The following is a 23,449-nucleotide window of genomic DNA, read 5'->3' as shown; positions in this document are numbered from 1 at the left end:
TTTAGTATCTCCACCTGGGATGTTCCTATTATTTTTGTCTGGATTCTTCATTTGGACTGTTGACCACTGACCAAAGGAAAACACACAAATGCTAATAAATTATGAAAGAATTTGTGAACATACTTTACATGGGCCCAAAGTACTGATTAGGCTTTTAAGTTTCCATTAAAACAAAAAGCTGTAAAAACTCTCGCCAGTCCAAACATCCTCTTGTGGGATATCGACTTTAGGGAGTTAGATGGGTAATTTATGGCATTGATTGAGCCTGGCAGGGGGGTTCCTCGCCGATGGGAAGAGCGAGGGCCACTTGGAAGCACTTAGGGGCCCCGGGTGCTGGGGTTGTCTCTGGGGTTAATGCAGCCAGCGCTGCAGGCTCTGACGGATGGCTGGGAAGCCCCAATAAATCAGCCCTCTCTGCCAGTAAAGATGGGGAAAGAGGAGGGGAGGGGGTACAAAGGGGACCACTCCAGCCTCATCACACCCCTCCCTCTCTTTGTGAAAGGATCTTGAAGCAGCAGAGGCTCGCTGTTGAAGGTACAAGACTTAAACATGAAGATACACACTCCACAACTCCGGACCTGCACTCTTTGCAAGCACATGGGACTGTGGGCACCTTACAATAAAAACTAGACATTAGGGCAGAGGGAGAGAGAAAGGGATGGAGGGGATAAAAGAGGACAGTGAAAAGGACTAAAAGAACGAAGGACAACGATATAGAAAAGGCTGATTAATTAAGGGGTTCCTCTCTGGCTGAAGAATAGATGAAGTTTCAGGATCAATTAATTAGCCAGCTAGCCTACGCACGTCAATGACTCTAATAGCCTGCTCATTTGTAACTTTTATTACCCCGCTGCTGCAGAGTGACTCTCCAATCACATGCCATGTGGAGATGATGCTATACATTAACTGGAAAGTGGAAAGCGGACCCCTCCCCCTTTCACAGACAAAAGTGATGCTATCAATTATATCAGTGTAAAGTGTGTGTACGTTACTATCTAACATAAAAGGAGAGAGCACCACGGAACATCTATTAGTAGATTTTTTTATCCACTCAGGATGAGCATGGCACACACATCATAAATAAGATTAAGTTGTGATAAATAAGATATGACCCAGTGGATTGTAGTTTTTCATGTGAGCCATTAGTTAGATTACATACCCAGCTGTCTGTTAATTCATGCTGTTGCATTAGTTGTATGAGCTGCAAACTCCATTATTCTCGTTTAGGCAGGTGAAGTGATGGTGGAATTTAATATAATTTAGCGTTGAACGCAGGCAGGAGGTGTAAAACGTCACCCGGCGCATGTTTTTTTTTTTTTGTGAAAGATCCAGGCTCGGCACTCTGTGTCTGCAGCGCTCTATATATGTGCCTATTGGTAAGATAAAAGAGCAGAGAGATGAAAGTGGAGCGAAACGGAGGGAGCGAGGAAGAGGGAGAGGAAAGAAAGGGATGCTTTACGTCTTTGCCGAGTTACAAGGGGATTAGTTGCTGCTTTAATTGGCTCAGCGAGAATTCATCTCAGTTTTCATCCAGATTAGAGATAGATTTCTGCGCGGGTCAAGTCTGCCCCAGCATCTCAGTTTCTGGGCGTTAGTTTTTAGAACGCCGAAGTGAGGAGACGTGACATGCAGTTAACATTTGAGAATCTGGTGTCAGAAGAAAAGGTTAAGACAAAGACAAATTCATTGTAGGTTTTAGTGACTTAAAACAGCGTTAAGTTTGGTTTCAATTAGTTATTTGATGCTATAAAAACTTGATGATTAACACCTTTGACTATCTTGCGATTGGTCGAGCACTTGTGTTAGTGAGACCTTGCTACCACAGCCTGAGCGCAGACTCTAGCTCCAAATGTGCAAGATGGCCCCGTTTGGATCCGCAATAATTTGGTTTCATTTCTGGACTTTGGGAGGAAGTGGAGCCACGTCATTCATCTTTATATACAGTCTATGATTCAGACAGGTTTAAAGATCCTTTTAGTAAACATAGCAAGTTGTTGATGTGTATGTGTCTCTTTATTTGAGTGAAATAAAAAAATTATAATCAAGCTAGCTGACATGTAGGAATTATTAAGTATTAGGTCATTTTAAATGTTTAATTTGATCCACAACAGACTTGAGTCATGTTTACTGTGATTCTCAGTTTGTCACAGTCTTGTTTCCTCTTGTCGCCGAGGTCAGAGGTCAAATAATGAAGCAGAACAGACTGAAGGTTCAGTTGTTGACTTAGTGAAGAACACTTGTGTGTCAGCGTCTGTAGTGCTGATCCCTCCAAAGGTGTCATGGACAACATATGCCCACCTGCCTGTATACCTTTCACTCCCATCATCCCAGCCTCTGATTCATCTCCAATGCACCGTACAGTGTCCACACTGACCTGAGGGACCCCGACAAACCTACCGTGTCACAGTTATTTAACATGGCAGTATGTCTGAGCGCCAGCATCCCGAGGAAGACAGCCTCTCAGCGGGGGGATGTAAAATACAGAGGATAATCTCTTGTGTTGGTGTCGACTGCTAATGGTGAACAAGCGTGTTTCAACTGGAAGCCCCCACCACCACCTCCACTCGCTCCCTCCCTCCCTCCCTCCCTCCCTGTTCAAATGTAATTGACACGACTCCTACACAAGTTCGAGCCTGTCATCACAGCGAGCGTTGGAAAAACGAGCCGAGCCGCCGTTGTGCTGAAATGATTGATCTGAAAGACGTTGTAGTGCTATTTTGTGCCGAATTGTGATGTTTACCAATGTCATGAGCCTTCGTTCCTCTCTCCTCTGCTTTGTAATTTAATGATGATTATTTTCAATCTGTTGAGGCCAAATCTACTTTGAGTTGGATCCAGTTTTTCTTTTTCCCCTTTTCCCCTTTAAATTTGTACAAACTCAGAGAAATTCTGTGTTAAACATTTCAAGTGATCAGTGATCTATTTAACACACTCTCTCACACTGTGTTTGGGAGAACCTGCTATAACTCAACCACCGAACCCCTCATTCATGTTTTTTTTTTTTATTTCTCTCCCTCTTTCTCAATTTCCCCCTCTCTCCTCTGTCTTTCTTGGCCCCAGATTGGGGTCAGTAGTTTAGTAGGGGAAAAACATTCGGAGCTGGTGGCACCGGGCCCAGAGCTTCTTGTGGAAAAAAAAATAGAAAAAAAATAAATCGCTGTTCACACACACATTACAGAGAGCATTAACCTGCCCTGCTCTGCTTCTCCAAATGTCCATTACGACTCTGCCTGGAACAACACAGCCACCGCCAGTCGCAGCCAGCCAGCAATAAAAAGCCTCTGCTATGAGCCGCCTCTCTGCTTTTTTTTCCCTTTTTCTCCATCAGTGGATGTGAGCAGAAACAGAGAATTAGAGAGAGGGAGAAATAAAGAAAGACAGACGGGGGCAGAGAGCAACGTTTGGTAGTCTTCAGAAAGGGATGCGAGATGAAAACATAGAGAAAAAAGACACGCCTGTGTGTCTATCAGTCGATGGATACACTATCTGTTTGCTTTCACTCGCCGTCAGTGTGATGTTGATGTTATCACCAGGTGGATAAGTAAGTGAATAGGCTTGTGTTTTCATTTGGGAATAAAAAGGCCGACAGTATATGAAGTGCACCATGCTTCATACAATATATACCAGCAAATCATCTGCAGTCTGCTTTGTCTTTGTTGCCCGACTGTGTCTGCGTTGCTTTATTTTTATAATTGGTTTTGGCTTGATGTGTTGTGTGTAGGTTCATGTATGAGAGTCCTGTATATCACCCCGCCACGCCACCCCCCCCCCCCCCCGTCCCTCACTCTTTCTGTCCCTCATCCAAGGGCAGCTCATTCCTGAGGTGTCAAGGGCCTCCCGATGTATGAGGAGGGGGGAGGAGCGAGCGACAGAGATATGGAAGAGAGAGGTATTTCGCGACGGCGAGCACCGTCACCTTGGGGAGAGGGAGAGAGATACGATGACGAGCTCAGGGATGCTACCCCTCCTCCTTCCTCCTTCATTCCCTTATGTTTAATCATGAGACCGTTGATGCTCATCCTTCCCGCCGCCGCCTCGCATTTCGTTAAGGGACTCACCTTCGCCTGCAATTCACAACCCAGCTCTGGCGTTCACGTCTCGTCGTGGTATTAGCTACGAGCGGCTGATCTTATCACCCCACCGAGCCGAAGAAGCTGGTTGATTTGTTTTTTTGGTCCTGAGTGTAATGATAACCTCTTGTCAGCTCAGCTCAGATGTGGGAGGACTAAAGTGTGTCTTTAGATGTCAACTTTGTACGTTGCAGAAGAGGAGATGTTCATAACATCAGAGACAACACAGACCAACACAGTCACCATCTTGTTGTTATATATGGACTTGTGTGTGTCGGGTACTAAGCAAGTATCCGTAAGTTAAAAGCCATATTGTCGTATTCTAACTCATTTTCTACGATTCACTGGCAAACTAAGTGTGGTCTGTTGTTCACACCTCTCTGACAGATTGTAAGTACATTTTTTATAATAAAGGAAAAAGTAAAATTCCCACACAACATCAGTACTGAGCTCACAGTATCAGAGATGTAAGGTTTTGGTTCTCGGTTGTTTCAGGCATTATTGTGAAATTTCAACATCTTTACCACAGGCTGCACAAACCAGTCGAAAGAGAAAGCAAATCTCAAACACTCGAAAGAATCACCGCATCAATTATTAATAAAAACAAACTTAAAATGAGACAAATGGTACAAATATCTAGAGAAAAAATAAAATGGAAAAGGATTTTTAGATATTTTTTATAATAAGAAATCTTTTATAAAAGCATTTCCTCTATCTGGTTTTGTATTTTCCACAGTGGAGCTTTTGCTATAATTCAGAAGGAAAACAATTTAGTCACAAAAGGTTTGACAATATAAGTTGCTGTTAAATTAATATTTTTCTCATCCAGTGAGTCAGTGACGGGATGTAGGAGTTAATCATGCGTTGTTTCAAACCTCCAAATGGTCAACACCCTTGTTCTGTTAAACCATAGTGAAATAAACAGTCTTTCTTTCTTTCTTTCTTGAGGTACAGTATATATTTAAAAACACGATAAGTCAGTCAGTAAAAAGTAAAAAGAGGCAGGTTTATTAAAAAATGTCGCACCTTGATCATTTAAAAGTTTCAGCCACTTATAGAAAACAATTTGTGGAAAAATAAATGAGGTGACTGTATCAGTTGTCTCAGTTATTTTGATTCCAGTGAACTCGTTCATTCGTTTGACTGACAGATTTGTCAACACTACCATTTCTCCCTCACCGTCTCCCTGCTGTGCCTGCTCGCTGAATTCTCTTTTGATTATTTACCTTTAAGTTTGCTTTTAGATTTACATACTGTGCCTGGATGAGAAGAACATCTCGTGTTTCACTTTGTATTCTGTTTATAAATGTAATTATTTTACTGTTGCCAGGTTTAGTAAATTCACATCCATCCTTTCAGTGATGCTGTGATTAACCCATGTGAGTGTACTTCTATTTTTAAAGAGAAGCTCTGTCTGTAGGTACAACAACCAAATCATTTATACCCTCATTTTTCAAACATCTTGGACTCCCCTGCTACCACTACCATATCTTATATCAGTAATTAGGAGCATTGTGAAACATCAGAATGGACAGAGGCCTGCTATAGGAGACTACCCTAACCCCAATAATAATAATTTTTATTGTAAAAAAACATTCTCAGCGCCTTTCTAGACATCCAAGGACACCTTACAACATATCACGAATGAACCAAAACTAAACATTAAAATCAGATTAGGACACACAAACACCTTTTAATGCAATATATTTCACACAAGTTCCTGATCAATACCTCTTTTTATGATTAGGTAAATAAAAAATGTAATTGAATCTGGATGCCAAATTATAAGATTATCTGTATAAATGTAAATTTAAATGGATGATTTGGGGCTTTTAGTGTAATGTATCTGTATATAACAAGTGTATATGGTATTACATCTCCCATCTGCTGATTCTCAAGATATAAATGTAAAACAATATAGTGCAAACCGTGTTTTTTATAATTTATTTTTAAAAGTGTGCGTTGCTGTTGGATTATTTGTTTGTTTATTGATTATTCATTTCAATCTATATTGATCAGGGCTGTCGAACCATTGTGTGTTGACACCAGCGTTTTGCATTCACAATTGAAAGAAGACATAAGTAGCCGACACTCCAATATGACAATATGCACACTAAATCTGCTGTATTTATTTACATGTGCCCTAGCTGCCAAAACAGTGCACTGAAAGAATTTCAGTACCATGTCCTGTACTGTTCACTGAATATACTTAATGAATAGTATAGAACATAGCCTAGTGTATAGCAAAGTCAACAGAACTATGCTGTTGTTCTAGTGTTTCTGATGTCAGTTAGTCCGTCTCTCTATCTCTCTCTGCCCCTCTTATGTTTTCCTCTGGTCTTGTGTGTATACAAACTTCTCGATCCACTGAACCCCGATCACGTTTTCTTCCTCTCCCCATTCATCTTCATCACTGTACATCCTTCCTCTAAGGCTCTCCTTCCTTACTTCCTTCATTCCCCCTCTTCTCTCTTACACTTGTCTGTGTCGCCCCTCTCTCTCTCCACATATCTCTCTGTCGGCATCGCCGTCTTTATCTGTCTCTCTCTGTCTTTATCACGTGAAACATCGCTTTATCCTTCCCCTTTAAGTATTTCAGTCTGTAACACCCTTCTTCTATCTGTCTATCTTCCTATCTGCCTCTCTAAACATCTTCCTTTGCCGCTGCCTCTATATCTCTTCACACGTCTGCATTGGGCTTTTTTTTCAAACTTGTTTCTCTTCTGTTTCTTTTTCAGCTCACCTAGCTACTTATTTCTTATGAAGCTTTCTCTCCCTCTAATTTTTTTTATTTCAAATTGGCACTCCTACGGTCTGTGATGCTAATTCCGATGCAGTGCCTGTCATGCCTGTCAGTTTGTGAATGTGTCGGGGTGGTGGCTCTGCTTAGCACTCTGGTTGGTTGAGCCCATCTGTCACTCAAAACGGGGGCGACCTGTGGTTCCGGTCGCCAGCCAGCCGTATCGCCACTTCGACAGAGTTATGAAAATTCCTGTCTATTGCTCATTGGCCCAATTGAATTACAAGCGGTGACTTGTTCCGTGCAAGGTTTTTAAACGGCTGATTTAAGGCGTGTGTGTGCGCGCACGCCTTGGATGAAGCTTTGCGAGGCTATTTATTCCCTCCATTTGCAGAGCAGGAAGATATTGTCTGCTTGTTCATACGACTCTTGTTTTGATAGATTTTTGATTGAGTTTCTCTCTGTGTTGGTGTGTGTGTGCATGTTTGTGTCTTTGTGTCTTAATATGCCGCTAAGGCTTTTGTTTTCATCACACTGTTTCTGCAGTTTATGGTGAATTATTTGCTTCGCAGGACGTCTATTCTGTGTCATTTCTCCCTACAGCACTTCACATCTGTTGTCATTTCATTACAGACATTTATTTGACACTGTGCGCCTGCCAAGACACTCTGGATAAATCACACTGTTATTTTGTCTGCTTCCACACACACCTGAGTGGAAGGAAAAGGCAGAAAATGGTTTTATTTTCTACTTCCAGCCGTTATTTTTATTGGTATCAGCAACAGCACAGCGAGAATGTTTATTACTAAGCATATACTCAGTCAAAGAGAATCAGATTCCAGTGAGCTGCTGTTTACTCTGTAGGTACAGTACATTCATACAGGCGGCCCCAGCGATCAAACAGAAGCTGCATTTGAATGACTTTTTCTTCCCTCCCAAAGCCACAGTGACAGGTTGCTACTTGTTAGACCTCCAGTGTGTCTGCTGTCTCTGTGCTTATTTGACTGACTGCCTGCATTTCTGTTCCTTTTTTGTTTGTCTCTGTGTCTGTCTCTCTGCTTGCTTACCTGATTACCTGTCCACACTGTCGCTCTTCCTGAAAAGTATTTCTACAGAGTAGTCAAGGGCAGCTTGAAATGTTCAAACTATACATTCAGTGCTGCATATTCAATTATCACCTTTTCTAATGATAACAACTGAATCAGTCAACAAAAGGGATCTGAAGTGTTCAGGTGTAATAACTGACTGTTTAGCGTTAATTGCAGTGGGTGATAGGATCTCTGTGTGTTTGTGTGTCTTCTGTTCTTCTGCGCCAGGAAACCAGTAGGATAGTGATTGTGCGTTCCGAAAAAATGGTACGGGAAAGTTCATTGCTAATGTTCTACAACTTGGCAGTGGAGTCGCTGTCGCATCCAGATGTTTAATACGTTTATTTATGTTGGGACATAAATAAGAAGGACTCACATCTTTTTTCCGGGGTTCTATTTTTCTGATCTCACATGTACTATGTATTATAATATTGGATAGTTTGCATAAACAGTATTATAAAGATCATGAGACAAGAGATCATCACACCAGGGAATTTAAAAATCATTATTATCTGTACAGATTTTTCACCACATTCTTCAAGGCTGAACTGTTGCTCCTCGTGGTTGGAAAAAGTTGCCAGATTTCTCGAAACCAGTTCAACACACCTAACAAACCTTATTCTAGGGTGCTACTGTGCTAATTACATGAACAATGTCTCAGTTCTGTCCCAGTTAACCGCACCAGTTATGCACAGTTCCAGTGCTCTGGAACTGGCTAACCTAAACGGTATGCAGACATCATCATTAATGTTAAAAGTGACACCTCTAATGCCTGGTAAATTGTACATGAGTGGCCACATATAGTAGGAAAAGTTATTTAATTCAGGAAATACGAATCATGTTAAATGACATTATACATAAGCTTGACACTATTATTCTTACTCATCCAGTGTCAGTCACATTCTCCTGATAGAAAGCAGCAGAAGTAACACTGGTGTCTTCCAGCTCTCTCGCTCCAGCACGCTTCACAGCTACAGTATGTCCCCAGTGTATTTTTACATGTAAAATCTCAGCAACTCAAATTGGCAATTTTAAAGACGATGGAAACTGCTGTAGTTTATTATTTATACATTAGCTCTTCTGGCTTTTTAGGGTTATTTATAGCACTAAGAGGATTTTTTTGGGGGGGGGGAGAACGAGAACAATTCTCTTTCTGTCAAACCTTTTTTGTGTGTTTTGTCTCCCTCTCTGCCTTCGTCTATCTATTCCTCCGTCTGTCTGTCACTGTCTCCTCATATCTGTCTGTCTGCCCATCATTTTGTTTGTCTGAGAAAGGAACCCACCCACGGTTGTCTGGTCTCGATCTCCATGGCGACCTAATCCTTACCAATCCCAGAACAGTAGTGTTCCAGTTGAGACCCACTGTGTTACACCAGCCTGTCATCACTGATCACTGGATAGAGTTGCTTCTGTGTTATCGGAGTGGCTTTGATCCACATCTAATGACATGTTTGTGTGTGTGTGTGTGTGTGTGTGAATGTGAGCATGTCTGTGTGTGCGTGTGTGTGTGTGTGATAGAGGGTGAGCATTTGTTTGTCTTTCATACTTTAACAAATCCCCAGACAACTTAAATTCATGTGTATTCATTTGAGTATGTCGGTATGTGTGTGTGTGCGTGTGCGTGTGTGTGCGTCTGTGTGTGTGTGAGTGTGTTGTTCTGGCTGGTCGTAATGAATCCAGTGGTGCTGTTGGCATGAGCGGGGCCATGCTATTAACCTCTCTGCCAGCTAGACTGATCTCACCCCGTCTGTCTGTCTCATCGGCCTAATGACACACTCTCACACAACACACACACACACAGATCTGTCCTTTCTAATCAAATTTCCATTGAAGTGAAAAGTATTCTACATTGTCCAATCATATCTATTCAGAGTCAAAAAGCTTCTTCAATTGCAGAGAGAAGATTTCTTTCTTTTACCACCCACTCAAAGGAAGTTACGCATCAAAACTATTTCCAATGTATTAATCTCCACTGGCCCTTTCTGCAGCTAGATCAGATTTCACTCTATTCCACAGCAGCCATCAGCGTTAACAAGGCTTTTATGAATGGGGTTTTCGCACTCATAACAGTTACAGTTACAACCCTGGATGTGTGCTCCCTGCTTTTGATCTGACGAGCCCGTAGTGTAGTAATAGTTACGTCACACTGGATTCCCCTGCAACACCATCATTTTGTGATATAAATCACTGCGAGTTTAGGAGACGTTTACTTTGCCTAGCCTGCCAAGCAAGATTTAAAGGGACATTTCAAAGTGTAGAGCTTGGGGTAAGAGCTGGGAGGTGGACTGTGAGCATTGCACGTGCCCCAAATTATAGCCCGTGTGCATGTTTAATGAGTTTGTGGCAGCGCTATTGGCCATCACTGAATGAAAAAGCAGCATGACATGATGGGGAAAAAATATGACAAGAAAAGTGCTGCCATATTGCTTCACCAGCGGTCGTAAATGTTGTTTAATAGTCTGTACTTGGCTTTTGTGTGTGTGTGTGTGTGTGTGTGTGTGTGTGTGTGTGTGTGTGTGTGTGTGTGTGTGTGTGTGTGTGTGTGTGTGTGTGTGTGTGTGTGTGTGTGTGTGTGTGTGTGTGTGTGTGTGTGTGTGTGTGTATGAGGCTGCGTGAATGAGAAAACCCCAGCCTCCGTAGGAAATCCTTCGAGGAGTGAGGAGCACCTGGCGCTGTCTGCAGTCATAACAAACGACAAGAAGGGATTAAGACTACATTTGTGTTGGTGCCAGCTTGTTACACGCACTCCCCTGTTCACATTCCCTCTCGTAACCGCAGCGCAATGCAGTGTCTGCTTCGCCCTCCCAACTCAGTTTCTTAACTGCACTGGTCTGGAATGCCCCTGCTCATCCGTGCGGCCCTCATTTGGGTTATGGCCCGGGATGGGGCCCGCAGTAATATCCAACGCACCTCATCCCATCTGTGAGCTGACCGAGATGGATAATGTGGAGAGGAGGCTGCATTTGGCAAGCCAGAGGACATAAAGTTGGAGTTTTTTTTCCTGCAGTGTGAGTTCATTAGGCAGAGGACTGTGGAGACTGGTGTCAGCCTGGTCTAAATTAAGACTTCAGCTGAGGGGCAAATGGATGAATTGGAAAATGAATAGGTCATTTAGGTTCATGTGGGATGTTTTTGTTTTGATTGTCCAATCATTCTTGGAGGGTTGCAGGTTCAAAGAATCTTGCTTTTAGGTGACTGACCACTACAGTATGTCACCTATAGCTTCTTCTGTGTTAGATTACTGATCGCATCTAACAGCCCCTCTCCAGTGCTTTTGATTTAAAGTGAAGGTTTTTCCGCAAACCCCAGCCCTGACCTGAATATCTCACTAATCAATTTCTGATTGTTTTTTTCAGCAGGTGGCGCCGTACGGCCAGCAGGTGATGGCGGGCTACGGCCAGCCACAGCCACAGCCACAGCCACAGCCACAGCCTCAGCCGCAGCCGCAGCCGCAGCCGCAGCCGCAGCAGCAGCAGCAGCAGCCGCAGCAGCAGCCGCAGCAGCAGCAGCAGCCGCAGCAGCAGCAGCAGCAGCAGCCGCAGCAGCAGCAGCCAGGGCAGCAGCAGCAGCAGCCAGGGCAGCAGCAGCAGCCAGGGCAGCAGCAGCAGGGAACCCCCCCATACTTCAGCCCCCCTCAGCAGACCCCTCCTGGCCCAAACCAAAGCCCCTACCTGCAGCCTCGACCACCACCACAACAGGTACGAACACACACACACACACACACATAAACTCAGACCTCGACAAACAATGTATAGTTTATTGCACAGACACACAAATATAACCTAGAGTAATTGTATATGCAATAAGCGAAAATGGAAGTGATTACCATAACTGGATGAATGAATATGAATAAATATATCGCATACTGTAGATACACAGATGCCACCTACTGGGTGTAACATCAGGAATTAAATTTGACATTTTAGCAGGAAAAGAATTTAATCCAACTCTTTTTTTATATTTTAGCAGTATGGAGATTTGAGAGAGCATCTTAATGGATAAAGCGTGAGTGTGTGTTTTTGTGTGTAAACGATAGCGTGGTGTGTCGGTGGTCCAGCATGCCTAGACTGTGGGTCGCATTATTCCAATCCATTATTCATGAGAGGTATTTTAGGTAAATCTCACACCCTGCGTTTCTGTGTATTTTCACACACATACAGTATATACACATTTACTTTACAGAACCAGGATATTTGAATGCAAGTTCACAGAGTGGACAGTCATAGTGTAGAAAAGCATATTACACTTGGAATACATTTCCAAGGCACACAAGCCCGCCAGCCCAAACCCAATCCTCAGCACAACGCAGGGCTTGTTCCGCAGATAGGGATCGAGACTTGTCCTGCCAAGTTTCACCATGGATGTTCTGTTGGAGTTTTCCGCTGGGAAGTTGCGTTCAAGCAGTTGTTTTCGAGCTAAGTGAAGGCTGCCCATGTGTTTCCCATCCACTCTACAGCCAGAGGGATCTATCAGCCTGCGTGGAGTGACTCTGGCTAACATCCCTGCTCTGGATCCTTAACAGAGCAGAACAAAATGAAGAAACAGAGAAAGAACAGGACGAGACGGGAGAGATTACAACAGCACTGGACAGGAAAGGATAGATCTGATACTACGGAGAGGGAGAGGAGAATACAGGAGGAATCAGAAGAGTTAAGTCAGGGCGCCTCAAGCCGTTCTACAAGATCAGTATCAGGCATATTTCAGTTCATCAATATTGACTATGTTAGTCCATATCAATTCTAACACACAAAATTATATCAAGAGAAGTGAAGTGTGGAGCAGAGCAGTGGTGGAAAGTAAAATTACTCCAGATCTTGTTTGACGTATTAGCCCTTGTGTGACTTCATATTTCTAGTCCATTTTTACATTTTAGAGGGAAATGTACTTTTAAATCTTTTTTGCTTTAGTACATTGCTGTATTTGACGTTAGGTTTTTTAAAAGATATTTTATGGGCTTTTTTGCTTTTATTGCATAAGCGTAAAAATAGAAAAGGGCCAGGTCAGAACCGAACCCATAGCTGCTGCTGGAGGGCTGAAGCAATGTAAATGTACAATGCTAAAAAATAATTAAGGGAACAGATGTTGTCAGGAGTGCATACAGGCACACCCAGGCCATACACACTAATATTTTGAAAGGACATAGTTTTATTGATAAGTGCTTATTTTTTTAATTATCTATATACTATATAACTGTACAGAACAGTAAGCAGCACAGATCAGGACATTTTAAGAGAAATGTGTTACCTGATTCCCTTGGTAAAGAACATTTTCTGCAGCGTTTAGAGACACATTTGTGCAGGGTACAGCACAGGGCTGCGTAAACAACACCAGCAGCAGCACTGACAACAATGTTTTTTTTCATTCAGTCCAGACACTGAATTGATCATTAGCGGTTCATAAATGTGACTCGACTTATTTAGCATCTGCACAAGTTGATGCCATTTGGTAATGGTGTAGTTTTGTGTGTGGAGGTAGTTATACTGTGATTTAGTGCGACGTAGTTAAACTCTCCTTTCAACAGCCTTGAATATTGAGCGCACCAAGACAAACAGCCTAGCAAAGAGCCATTGCGGACACAAAAGCAGGTTGTCAAAAAAGGAAATCGTTAGTCTTAACGTAGTAATTTTCACACTGAGTGAAAACTTCAGCCAGCGTGGCTTTTGTCTCACTCTGAAAAAAAAAAAGCACTTACTCTTGTTTTCTCACTTAACATGCTGACACACACACACACACACATACACACACACACACACACACACTGCAACCCACTGAACAAACATTATTCACTCTAACTGCAAACGGCTGAGATCCATGGCCACGTTGACATTTTGTGACAGTAATGATGTGTTTTCATCATCGCCCATGATGTTGCAGCAATTGACCCTCACTGACATTTATACACCAGGTAGTTCCGCCCACGCACTCTGATTGGCCATAGCCCCATTTCACCTGTGCTGATCCCATATTGGTTGCCATGCCAACCGCTGAGGTGGCCGGGGAGCTGGTTTCCATGCATTGTTCATTGTTATGCATTCAAGCTACTTAAGGGGGGGGAAATGTTCAATCAGCACACATGTTTGTAAACGCTGCATAAAAGCCACAGTACCATGAGCAGCCGCAGCATCAACATTGCATCCCGCTGTCTTTACCCATAATCAAGAAATCCAACCTATGTGTTAGCGCTATATGGCATTTTATGTTGAAGGAACACAGCAGGTAATGTGCCGACACCTCCTTCTGGTTTCTGTCTGCTCGCCATCAGACTATAGACCCGACTACATCCAGTCTTTATCACCTGCTATTAAGCTCCCATATGTTTACACTTACATTATATTCTTAAACTGTATTTTGACCTGGAAGGTGAAATGAAACTTGGCTTTTAATGAACAAGTACAGTTTAAGGACTGGCTTTCCAACCAACTGTCGTATGCATCTGAAACTTTGCAGGCACATATATATATATATATATATATATATATCCACTATGTGCAAATGAAATGTACAGTGATCTAATGGCTAGACTTCTTGAGACTTCTTGAAATATATGTGAGTGTACATTTGTGCCGAACTGTGCCATTTTCATCGTGCATAACAAATGTGAAATGCAGGTCCGAGGTCCACTCACTTGATTTCACTGGTTTATGTTCAAGTAATTACTGAAAATGCACAATATTGATCATTAAAAAAACATGACATTTTACACATAACAAATACCAGCCTGTGCTGTGGCATTAAGACAAAGTTAATTGTTCATTGATTGAGTGGGAGAGCAATTTAGAGAGAAAAACAATATCAGAAAATACCAGAATTAATTTCAATAACAAAGAAAGCAGGTCTCTGTCTTTGATTTTGGATCCAAGAGTAAACATGTTTGGAAATTGTACTTACACAGTGCAGTTGGCCAAGATTACAAACAGAGTGTGTGTGTGCTTTCAGCTCAGTGCCGAATTATTTTCATTCCTCTGTTTTGTGCGAGTGTGCGTCTCTCTGTCAGTTTTTGTAAATGTGTCTGTGTGTACACTAATCAGATGAGTGTGCTGCAGCAATTCCGAGCTGTGAAAAGGTCAAACGCTGACCTTTGTCTGTGATTCCGGGCTGAAATGAGACATGATGTGAGCCGCACGGAACGGATTACACGCACACACATGCACACAATTGCAAGCGCACGCCAGATTAGGATGTCATTGTGGTTTTGACCCCTGTTTTTTGACCCTGCATTACTCTGAGAAATCCAAGCTGAAAAGTTCTTTATTTTGTTCCTCCCGCGCTCTCTGCAGTTCCTCTCCCCCTACTCCACTCCCATTAACCCTAGCTAGAGGACATCCTCCAGCTGATGGAACCATTCCAGCTGCCTTTGACACAGAATTTGCTCTGCAACCGACCGCTATTAGTTGGTTTTGTCACAATTCGAAGTGAAAATGCCGTCTTTCTTTGAGTCTATTGCACTGCTGTGACCTCAACTGATTGCGAGGAGCAGAGCGGGCTAAAAAGACATTTCTAAGACATCAAGGCTGATACGATGAAAAGGCTGATGATATAAAAAAAAATATATATAAATATATATATAATATCACATCAGCGAAGAAGAAGGTTTTGAAAAATCCATGTGGGTGGTTTGCTGGTGTATTTGAGTGCTGTGGGTGTTTGAGAACACCAGATATTTTTAAATTGATGATTTCTGAGAGTTGTAGCTCTCGGAAACACTGTGACACATACTCTGCCTTAACTTAATTGATTGAGATGGCTTTTTGACCTTACACTCCACTTATTTTTCCACCAAATGCTGTTGAAGGTCCAGTGTTTAGGATTCAGGCAGATCTACTGGTAGAAGTTATTGTTGGAATTAGTGCGTTATCACCTGAAAACTAAGGATCATTATGTTTCTGTTACTGTAGAAGGAGAGGGTTCTCTTCCGTGGGCTCTGCCATGTTGCACTGTGATGTTCCAATGGTAGTGATGAATAGACAAACCAAACGGTGTCTCTACGAGGCCGTTTTTAAGATTCCTGACAGCCCTCGTGGTTTCTCATTTCTACATAGACTATATAAGGATGGAAGATACGTCTCCACATGATGATGTTAGGATTAAATAACTAATAAAAACCAAACTTACTACAAAAATTCACACTTGAACACACATCAGTATGGTCTCTGAAAAAATATTTAACATATGCTTTAAATTAAAAATATATTATTACCTATACTGCAGCCAACTGCTAGATATTGATTGAAACACTTTGGCTTTACTTTTGAGGAGCCGTCATGTCGTCGATCTTTAAGGGGGGGAGGGGTATTCATTTGGTTGCAATCTGCAACCTCACTGCTAGATGAACCTTTAAAGTGATTTCTTCTGGATGCATATTTTTAACAGACCCCATAAATATCATGACACTAATGTTTTTGGTCTGGTTGTTGGCTCCAATTACGGCGCAAGACAAATCACTTAAAGGGAGAAAATCTGTGGCCTTTCCTCCTCTTCCCAGCCGTATTACACTTGACACACAACAGATGAAGTGCGTGATATTTTGTTACTGTCTAATACTTTGTACCCCATAAAAACAGAAATGAGAGAGTAGTTACTTTTATAGTAGTTTAGAGTAGTATTTCAAGAATTTGGAGATTATTTTTTATGGCGTGTTTGCTTTATTGGGTAGTATACAGTGGAGTGTGACGAGAGAGAGAGAGAGAGAGAGAGAAAGGGAGAGAGAGAAGGAGAGAGAGGGAGAGAGAGACATTGGCCACCTGCCAATCGTGAACTCATAATGTTGTGAGAACATGGTAACAGCTTTGATCTGGTATTCCATGGAGCACTCCCTATTTAATTTTTCACTAAGAAACAGTGTGTTAAATTTATGTTTATAGAGAAATTACAATTAATAGAAAGTACTGTTGCCATACAGTAAAATAAAACTGTAAAGTGAATATGCCACTAGGTTGTACTTGAGTCAGTAGAAAACTTAGGAAAAATTTTGGCTACTGGATTATTCGAAGAAGGAAATCATTCCCGGCCACTTTCACTCTTAATAGTAAAAATAAAACCTATTCACTCTCTCCTCTGTGAAACTGATCTCTCTGTGGTCGTTTCCTCTATTGGCCTTAACTATTTCCTCTTCCTGTCTGAGAGTGGGCTCTGGGGAGCGGTGCTCTAGGAGAGGAGCTCTCACCTGATTGGAGGAGACAAGCTTGTTTTACAGGGACCTGCTTGAAGGAAGGTGATTTATGGATTCAGATGCTGCCCAGTGATGCTCATTAGTGCAACATCACATGTCCACTATAAAAACAATTTACAATTATCACTCTTAGGCTGGCTGGTGAAGTTTTTAGTAATATTTTAACAGTAGCTGCTGCATGTGTTTGCTCCACTGTGCTCTATGATATGACAGAATGAAATTATCAGACTACTGGTGTTTATGGTTTTGCTTTGAAAAATGTAATCAACTTTTCATGAATCAAAAACACAATTTTTTTATCCTTGCTGAGTGAACATAGTCCAGTGGGTTTTTAAAAGGTTTCTATCAGAAGCAGTGTCGATGGCCCAACACATAAACAGACAGGTGATCCCTAAATATGAAAAATTAAACATAATCAACAATTTGAGATATGGGATTTTTGACAGTGATATTATATTACAATGTATAAAAGTCTGTTGGTACAGGCCATCAAATGTTTCTCATGACAGTCTCACCATAAGCTCCATTTAGTGGTTGTTCTGGAGATTTGGATTGTATCACATGATCCTCTCCACCTGACTGAGTTTGTCCATTTTTCAAGAAACCTTTTACATTTCCCTCTCAGCTCCTTGTAGCACGAGAACATATTGTCAATGCAGTTCAAAAGTTAAGACACAAAGTTATTTTTTAATGATGAAATTATATTGAGTGACAGCTCCCGAGAAGCTACTAAATAGACTTTGTGGCAATCTTTTTACCTTGTTTACTTGATTTATGTTCCTGTTTAAGCTTGAAGCTTTGTAGGTCACTACTGAAGACTCTTTGCATAACTATAACCGGATGTTGTACGGTTCCGAACTTCCAGTGTGTCATTTCTTGTTTCCTGTCTGTCACCCGACCACGTCTGACCGGCTGCAGCAGCAGGCCCCCGCCCTCCACCACCCTCGCTTTTAATCACACCGGGTTAATTAAAAGGCCATGGAGCCTTTATGCTGCCTGGCCCCCTGGCTTTATTACCCCCTCGCTGTATACTGACTCTGCTGCCTCAATCACCGAGCATGCCCTCTTACACACAGACGCACTCACACACACACACACTTTAACTCACACGGAAATGGGAGCTCACCTTGGCAATGGTGGGGAGGTTGAGGAGACGAGGTGGAGGAAATGAGAGTCAGGAAGGAGGCTGTGTGAAGAGAGAGAGAGTGATGTGGTGAGAGCAGAGGGGACGGCGGGCGGGTGGGTGGGGCGCCCAAAGTTCAATGTCATTAATTGGTCACCATTTGAATATTAAGTGAAGAACTCTGTTAATTAACAGGATAATAAAAGTGCTGCTGGCTGGAAAGGGGGTGGACAGAAAAAAGGAGGGAGCGAGGGATGGAGGGAGGATAGGTTGTGGAAATGGAGGGCATATGGCGAGAGAGAAAAGAGAGAGGAAGGAAAGAGAGAGAGAGAGAGAGGGGCTGGGTGTGAGGTGATAAGAGGGAGAGAGAAACGTCCGTGGGTAAAGGTCTGGCAGTGGTAATTTGCAGAGAGCCGCGTTAATTGTCATAACCTTTTAAATGGCAGAGTTTATCGGAGTCCTCTAAATGTCCCTGCGTATCGCCACGGCAACCCTAGGCCTGGTGCACTCCGATTGGCCGCCGGTGACAAGCACTTAAGCTTGATGAGTTTTCAAGCAAAAACTAAAGGATAAAATTGAAAAGAAAAAAATTATGTACATACTGTATATGTCAGCCAGGTTTTCTGTGAGTGTGTGTGTGTGTGACGGGGGGGTCTGCATGTGTCTGAGACAATGTTTTTAATTTAGTGTGTTTTTTTACCTCCACATTGACTGACACTCGCTAATTGCTCGACCAGAATTCAACACTGTTTTTTTCCCCTTCTTCTATTTTTTTTCCCTTTTTTGATTTATGTTTGTTTTTGTACAGACGAGCTGCAATTCAAATGCAAATGAACGCGAATGGGAGAGGTGTTTTTGGAACAGTTAGGACCATCATAATGGCTCAGAAAAGAAGGGGGGCAGTAGTTAGCGGCACAGCACCCTAGGGGCCTCATTTAGCTGCCATTTGTTAGGAAATGCCGCTACATTTGTTCCTGGATACAGACTTCACAGTCAGAGAGAGAAAGAGAAAACACCAAAAAAAAATGTCACAGTCAAAGTCAAGCTCGCCAACACACCACTATTGTTCTTCCACGCTTCAGCAAAAGTCATGTGGGTGTACACCAGTTTGGGTGGATGTCCGCTTAAATGTGAGCCAAGGCAATTGAAGTGAATGGGCGTACGGATGGGGGTGGCGGTGAAGGGGACTTGCAAAGAGTGTGTGAAGTGAGGATGGTACAAAGACCGGCTCTTATTTGATTACGCTGTTTAGAGGAATGGGAATGAAAGCCCTGGCAACGGGATCTGCAGCTTACACTGTTAGCTACATCAGACATCATCCCTGAGGGACGGCCTGCACACAAACCAGAGTGGGTGTTTGTACGTGCATGTGCATTTCTCTCTGTGTTTCTGCATATGTGTGTGTGTGTTTGTGCGCGCTTCTGTTTGGGCAACACTGAGTGCTTGCTCGTGACTGTTAGTGTGTGTACGAACTGTGTGTGTGTGTGTGTCCTGTGTCAGAGCTCTGGTCCTCTCTCTTGTAGTCTCTTTGTGCTAAAGGTCAGGGGGATTGCTGAGATAGAATCCAATCTGAAGGACACAGCACTAGAACAGGCCCTGCTACAAATGGACCTATTAAGATAGGCTGTACGCACACATACACAAACACACACTCACCGATGTGAAGGCATACACACACAGGAATTCTTGCATATGCACTTACAGCAGCTATTTAGATTCTAATGGTCACCTTTCCTGTGATGATAATAATAGGCTGTATCCTGGAATAACTGCCCATCATTTACATGCAGTCTAACAAATGCAGTGTTTTAGAAGACCATTGTAGGAGACAAAAGTGGGTCTTCCTTATGATATACTGTATTTACCGCATATCTGAAGTAAACAGATGAATCTGCAAGTATTCTGAAATGGATCAAAGGATGAAAATGTCAAATAACACGAAAGACGAGCACATCGCAACCAAACCGCTGATTTGTCACATTTTTCATAACACGGTGTAGCTCGCTCTCACTGCTGATTGTTGCTTCAATTACGGTTCAGTCAGTGTGATTGGTGTGAGCATGTGTGCATGTGTGCAACTCAGCCGCCCCCCCACCCCACCCCCACACACACACACACACACACTCACAACCACCATCGCCACCCTCATCATCGCTGCCTATGTCTGATGCTAAGAAGCTTTTTGCACACGTCTGTTTTTTCTTTCTTTAAAGGCCCGGTCTTTCTTTAGCAGCTCGGCCAAATGAAAATACTGCCTTCAACAGTAATTACTGGCAGAGAGCAGGGTATACACACATCCGCACGTAATTAAAGACATAACAGACAAACTCTGCCGTGTAGACACACTGCCTCACTTTTTACCTCTGTCTGACCCCCCCCATCTCAGGTTCTTTTCCCGGTGACTGATCCTGTATATCTGAGTGGGTGTGTGAATGTGACTGTGTGAGATACAGTGTGTTTGTGCTTCTATTCACTGTGCTCAATGGACATCTAAAGCTGCCTGTCCTTGGGGTAATGTGGAAGGAGGTGGTGGCCAGATGCACTGGTGTGTGTATGTGCATGTGTATGTGTGTCTGTATGGTTAGAGAGAGAGAGTGTGTGTGTGTGTGTGTGTGTGTGTGTGTGTGTGTGTGTGTGTGTGTGTGTGTGTGTGTGTGTGTGTGTGTGTGTGTGTGTGTGTGTGTGTGTGTGTGTGTGTGTGTGTGTATGGGGGGGGTTGTTGGAGGATAGGGCCTCTCTCCTAAAGACACGCAATTAAGCTTAATTTTTAATGAATATTAATGGCATTAGTGTCAGATTTTGTGGAGATGTGCATCTGCCAAGGTGCAGGGGAGAAAGGGGGGGGTGACTAATTCATTTGGTAGTCATGAGGAGAGCGGCTGGAGACGAGGAGGGGAGGGGGGGTGGTATTGATGAAGAGGAGCAGGATGGAGAAAGGGACGGAGATGGAGGAAGGCAAGTGGGATGGGAAGGTAGTGGTGGATGGAGGGAGTGATTGGAAAAGTGATGTATAAAGTGGAAAAGATGTGTAGTAGGAAGGATGGGAGAGGTGTGGAGAGAGCACGAGATTAATGGGAGAAGGAGAGTGAGGGAGGTGGAGTGACGGATGCCGAGGGAGCAGTTAAGTCTGAGGAGAGCGAGGGAGGTTTGGTGAAAAAAATAGAAGTAAATATGTCTCTGTAATAGAGAAAAGGAGGAAATTCTATGTGAACATAGAAAAGAACAAAGGACGTGAGAGGAAGTTGACTTCATAAATCGAGAGCTAATCAAATTCAAACAGGACACTACTGGGCATGTGTGACAAAAAACTGTGACAAAAATCTGCACATACATTTTTATAAAAGTGAGATAGCCCAGAGCAAGGAATGGCAGTGGAAAACAGGATTAATGCGCGAGCATGTTAAAATAAACAACAAATAAAGCTGAAGTAAACATTAGTTTGAAGTAACGCACGCTCTTTAGAAAAGAAAGGCAATCGAGAGAGAGATCGAGAGAGAGATGTCAGCCAGAGTCAGCTGAGCGTAACGGCTGTAAATCTTTTAGCTGTGGCTGCTTTCTGTTTCGTCAAGTGGTGGCATCAAATGCTCTTGCTTTCTGTCTGTTCGTTTCATTGCTGATTTTCAGAGACAGACAATCAAACTCATACAAGCAGAGCACGGCAGCATTTCACCTTGGTCCCTGCTTGAATATAGAGTTAGAGCGTGTGGAGTGCAACCAACTAAAAAAAGTCCTGTACAAACCTTAAATTAGGTGAAAGATGTGTTCATGAAGCTGTTTTCAGACATGACCTCCGGGTAAAATCTGGAGAATTGCTACGTTTGCTAAGTTTATCCAGTTTGCCTGTCACACATGCACAACACAACGGGAGGTTCTCTGAACAGACACGTTCACAACAGCAACAAATCCTCCGCATTTCTCAGTCGAGAGGTGGAGCAGCCGGGTGCAGCAGACAGAGGCAGGAAGTGACGTATTAACTCCGCTGCGTAGATCACGTGATCATGTTTACCGCATCCAGACACCATCGTCAGCTCTTATCACCACAAACTCTCTTGACATCTTCGTCAATGTCTTCTACATGTATGACACCGCTTTTTCACCGGGGGATGTTTGTTTTATTTTTGCGTCTGTTGTATGTTAGAAGTGCCATCAATCCCCCCCCACTTGTTCGTGGTGAATCCAGCGGGGGATGTTCTGCTGTGATCACACGTTGACTTCTCCTGGATTTCTACGGACTTTATAATAGGAGGTCAGGCGGATAAAGTACGTAGAAACTGCGGAGCGTCTCACTCGGACATTTGACCCGCAGCACTGAAATGGTAGCCAGCTCTAGGAGGCGCTGTTCTGTGGAACAACCTGACCTTTGACCTCTTCTTTGAGGAAAAGAGTCATCATACTGATACAATCATTGACTATATTTGTAAAAATGGCTTTAGAAAGTGAAGCCAATACAGAGGTGCCTGAAACATGCATTCTCTCAAATGACCAGCACAGGTCGACTCCACTGGTTTCTAAAGAAGTCTGTTTCTACCATAGACTGTTAATAAAGATGGGCGACATGACTGCTCCCCAAAAGTGATTCTAAGCTTATCAATCGCCACCTGGTGGTAGGCTGCCAAAGTGCGCAATAAATTATTCTAAAACATGTTTTTTGTAATTTCAGGTAGTTCTTATCACACTGATGTATGTCCATGTTTTTAATTTGTTATTTCTTGCTATAAAACAGGATGAAATGCTAAGATTGACAGTTGAGACTGACTCACAATCTGTCGAGTGCTTGTATTAACGGGACCTTGATACTACAGCTCCATCCCCTGATCACTACAGTATAGTAGGGCAGGGTCTTTATCTGAGATATTTTAGCTTCATTTCCGGATAGTGGGATGAAGTGGAGATGTGTCGTCCATCTGTATATCCAGTCTTTAGTTCGTATTGAAGTCTGTGAGAAAATGACCCTACTTCTCATTTTCATAAAATTGCTAGTTTCAAGTCTTTTTCAGTGCATCATGATGTTTATTTTGTAAACTATGGTTCCAATTGAGAGTAAATGGACAGTATCCATGCCCCAATCCATTGGGGCATGGATACTGTCTGATTCACAGCTCGTACTGTCCAATGTGTGCAGGTCGCAGGTGAAGGTGGGCTTGCAATGTCCTCAAGCTCTCAGTCAGGCTCAATACAAAAGATTCAATTTAAGCCGGACTGAGTAGTTTTAGTAGCAGGATTCATCAAAAAGTCTCATATTCCAAACAATTGTCGGGT

General features: G+C 42.8%; 1 protein-coding gene across 1 annotated transcript in view; it reads left to right on the top strand.

The window, feature by feature from the left end:
* LOC118116366 (AT-rich interactive domain-containing protein 1B) overlaps positions 1–23,449 on the top strand; it is a 176,153-nt gene that overhangs the window by 31,469 nt on the left and 121,235 nt on the right. The window contains exons 3-4 of the mRNA XM_035168042.2: positions 11,255–11,294; positions 11,475–11,596. Coding sequence (XP_035023933.2) covers positions 11,255–11,294; positions 11,475–11,596 — 162 coding nt within the window. The remainder of the gene's footprint in view (positions 1–11,254; positions 11,295–11,474; positions 11,597–23,449) is intronic.

This window comes from Hippoglossus stenolepis, chromosome 10, assembly GCF_022539355.2.
Source record: "Hippoglossus stenolepis isolate QCI-W04-F060 chromosome 10, HSTE1.2, whole genome shotgun sequence".
Lineage (NCBI taxonomy): Eukaryota > Metazoa > Chordata > Actinopteri > Pleuronectiformes > Pleuronectidae > Hippoglossus > Hippoglossus stenolepis.
This window is presented reverse-complemented; position numbering and strand designations above follow the sequence as displayed.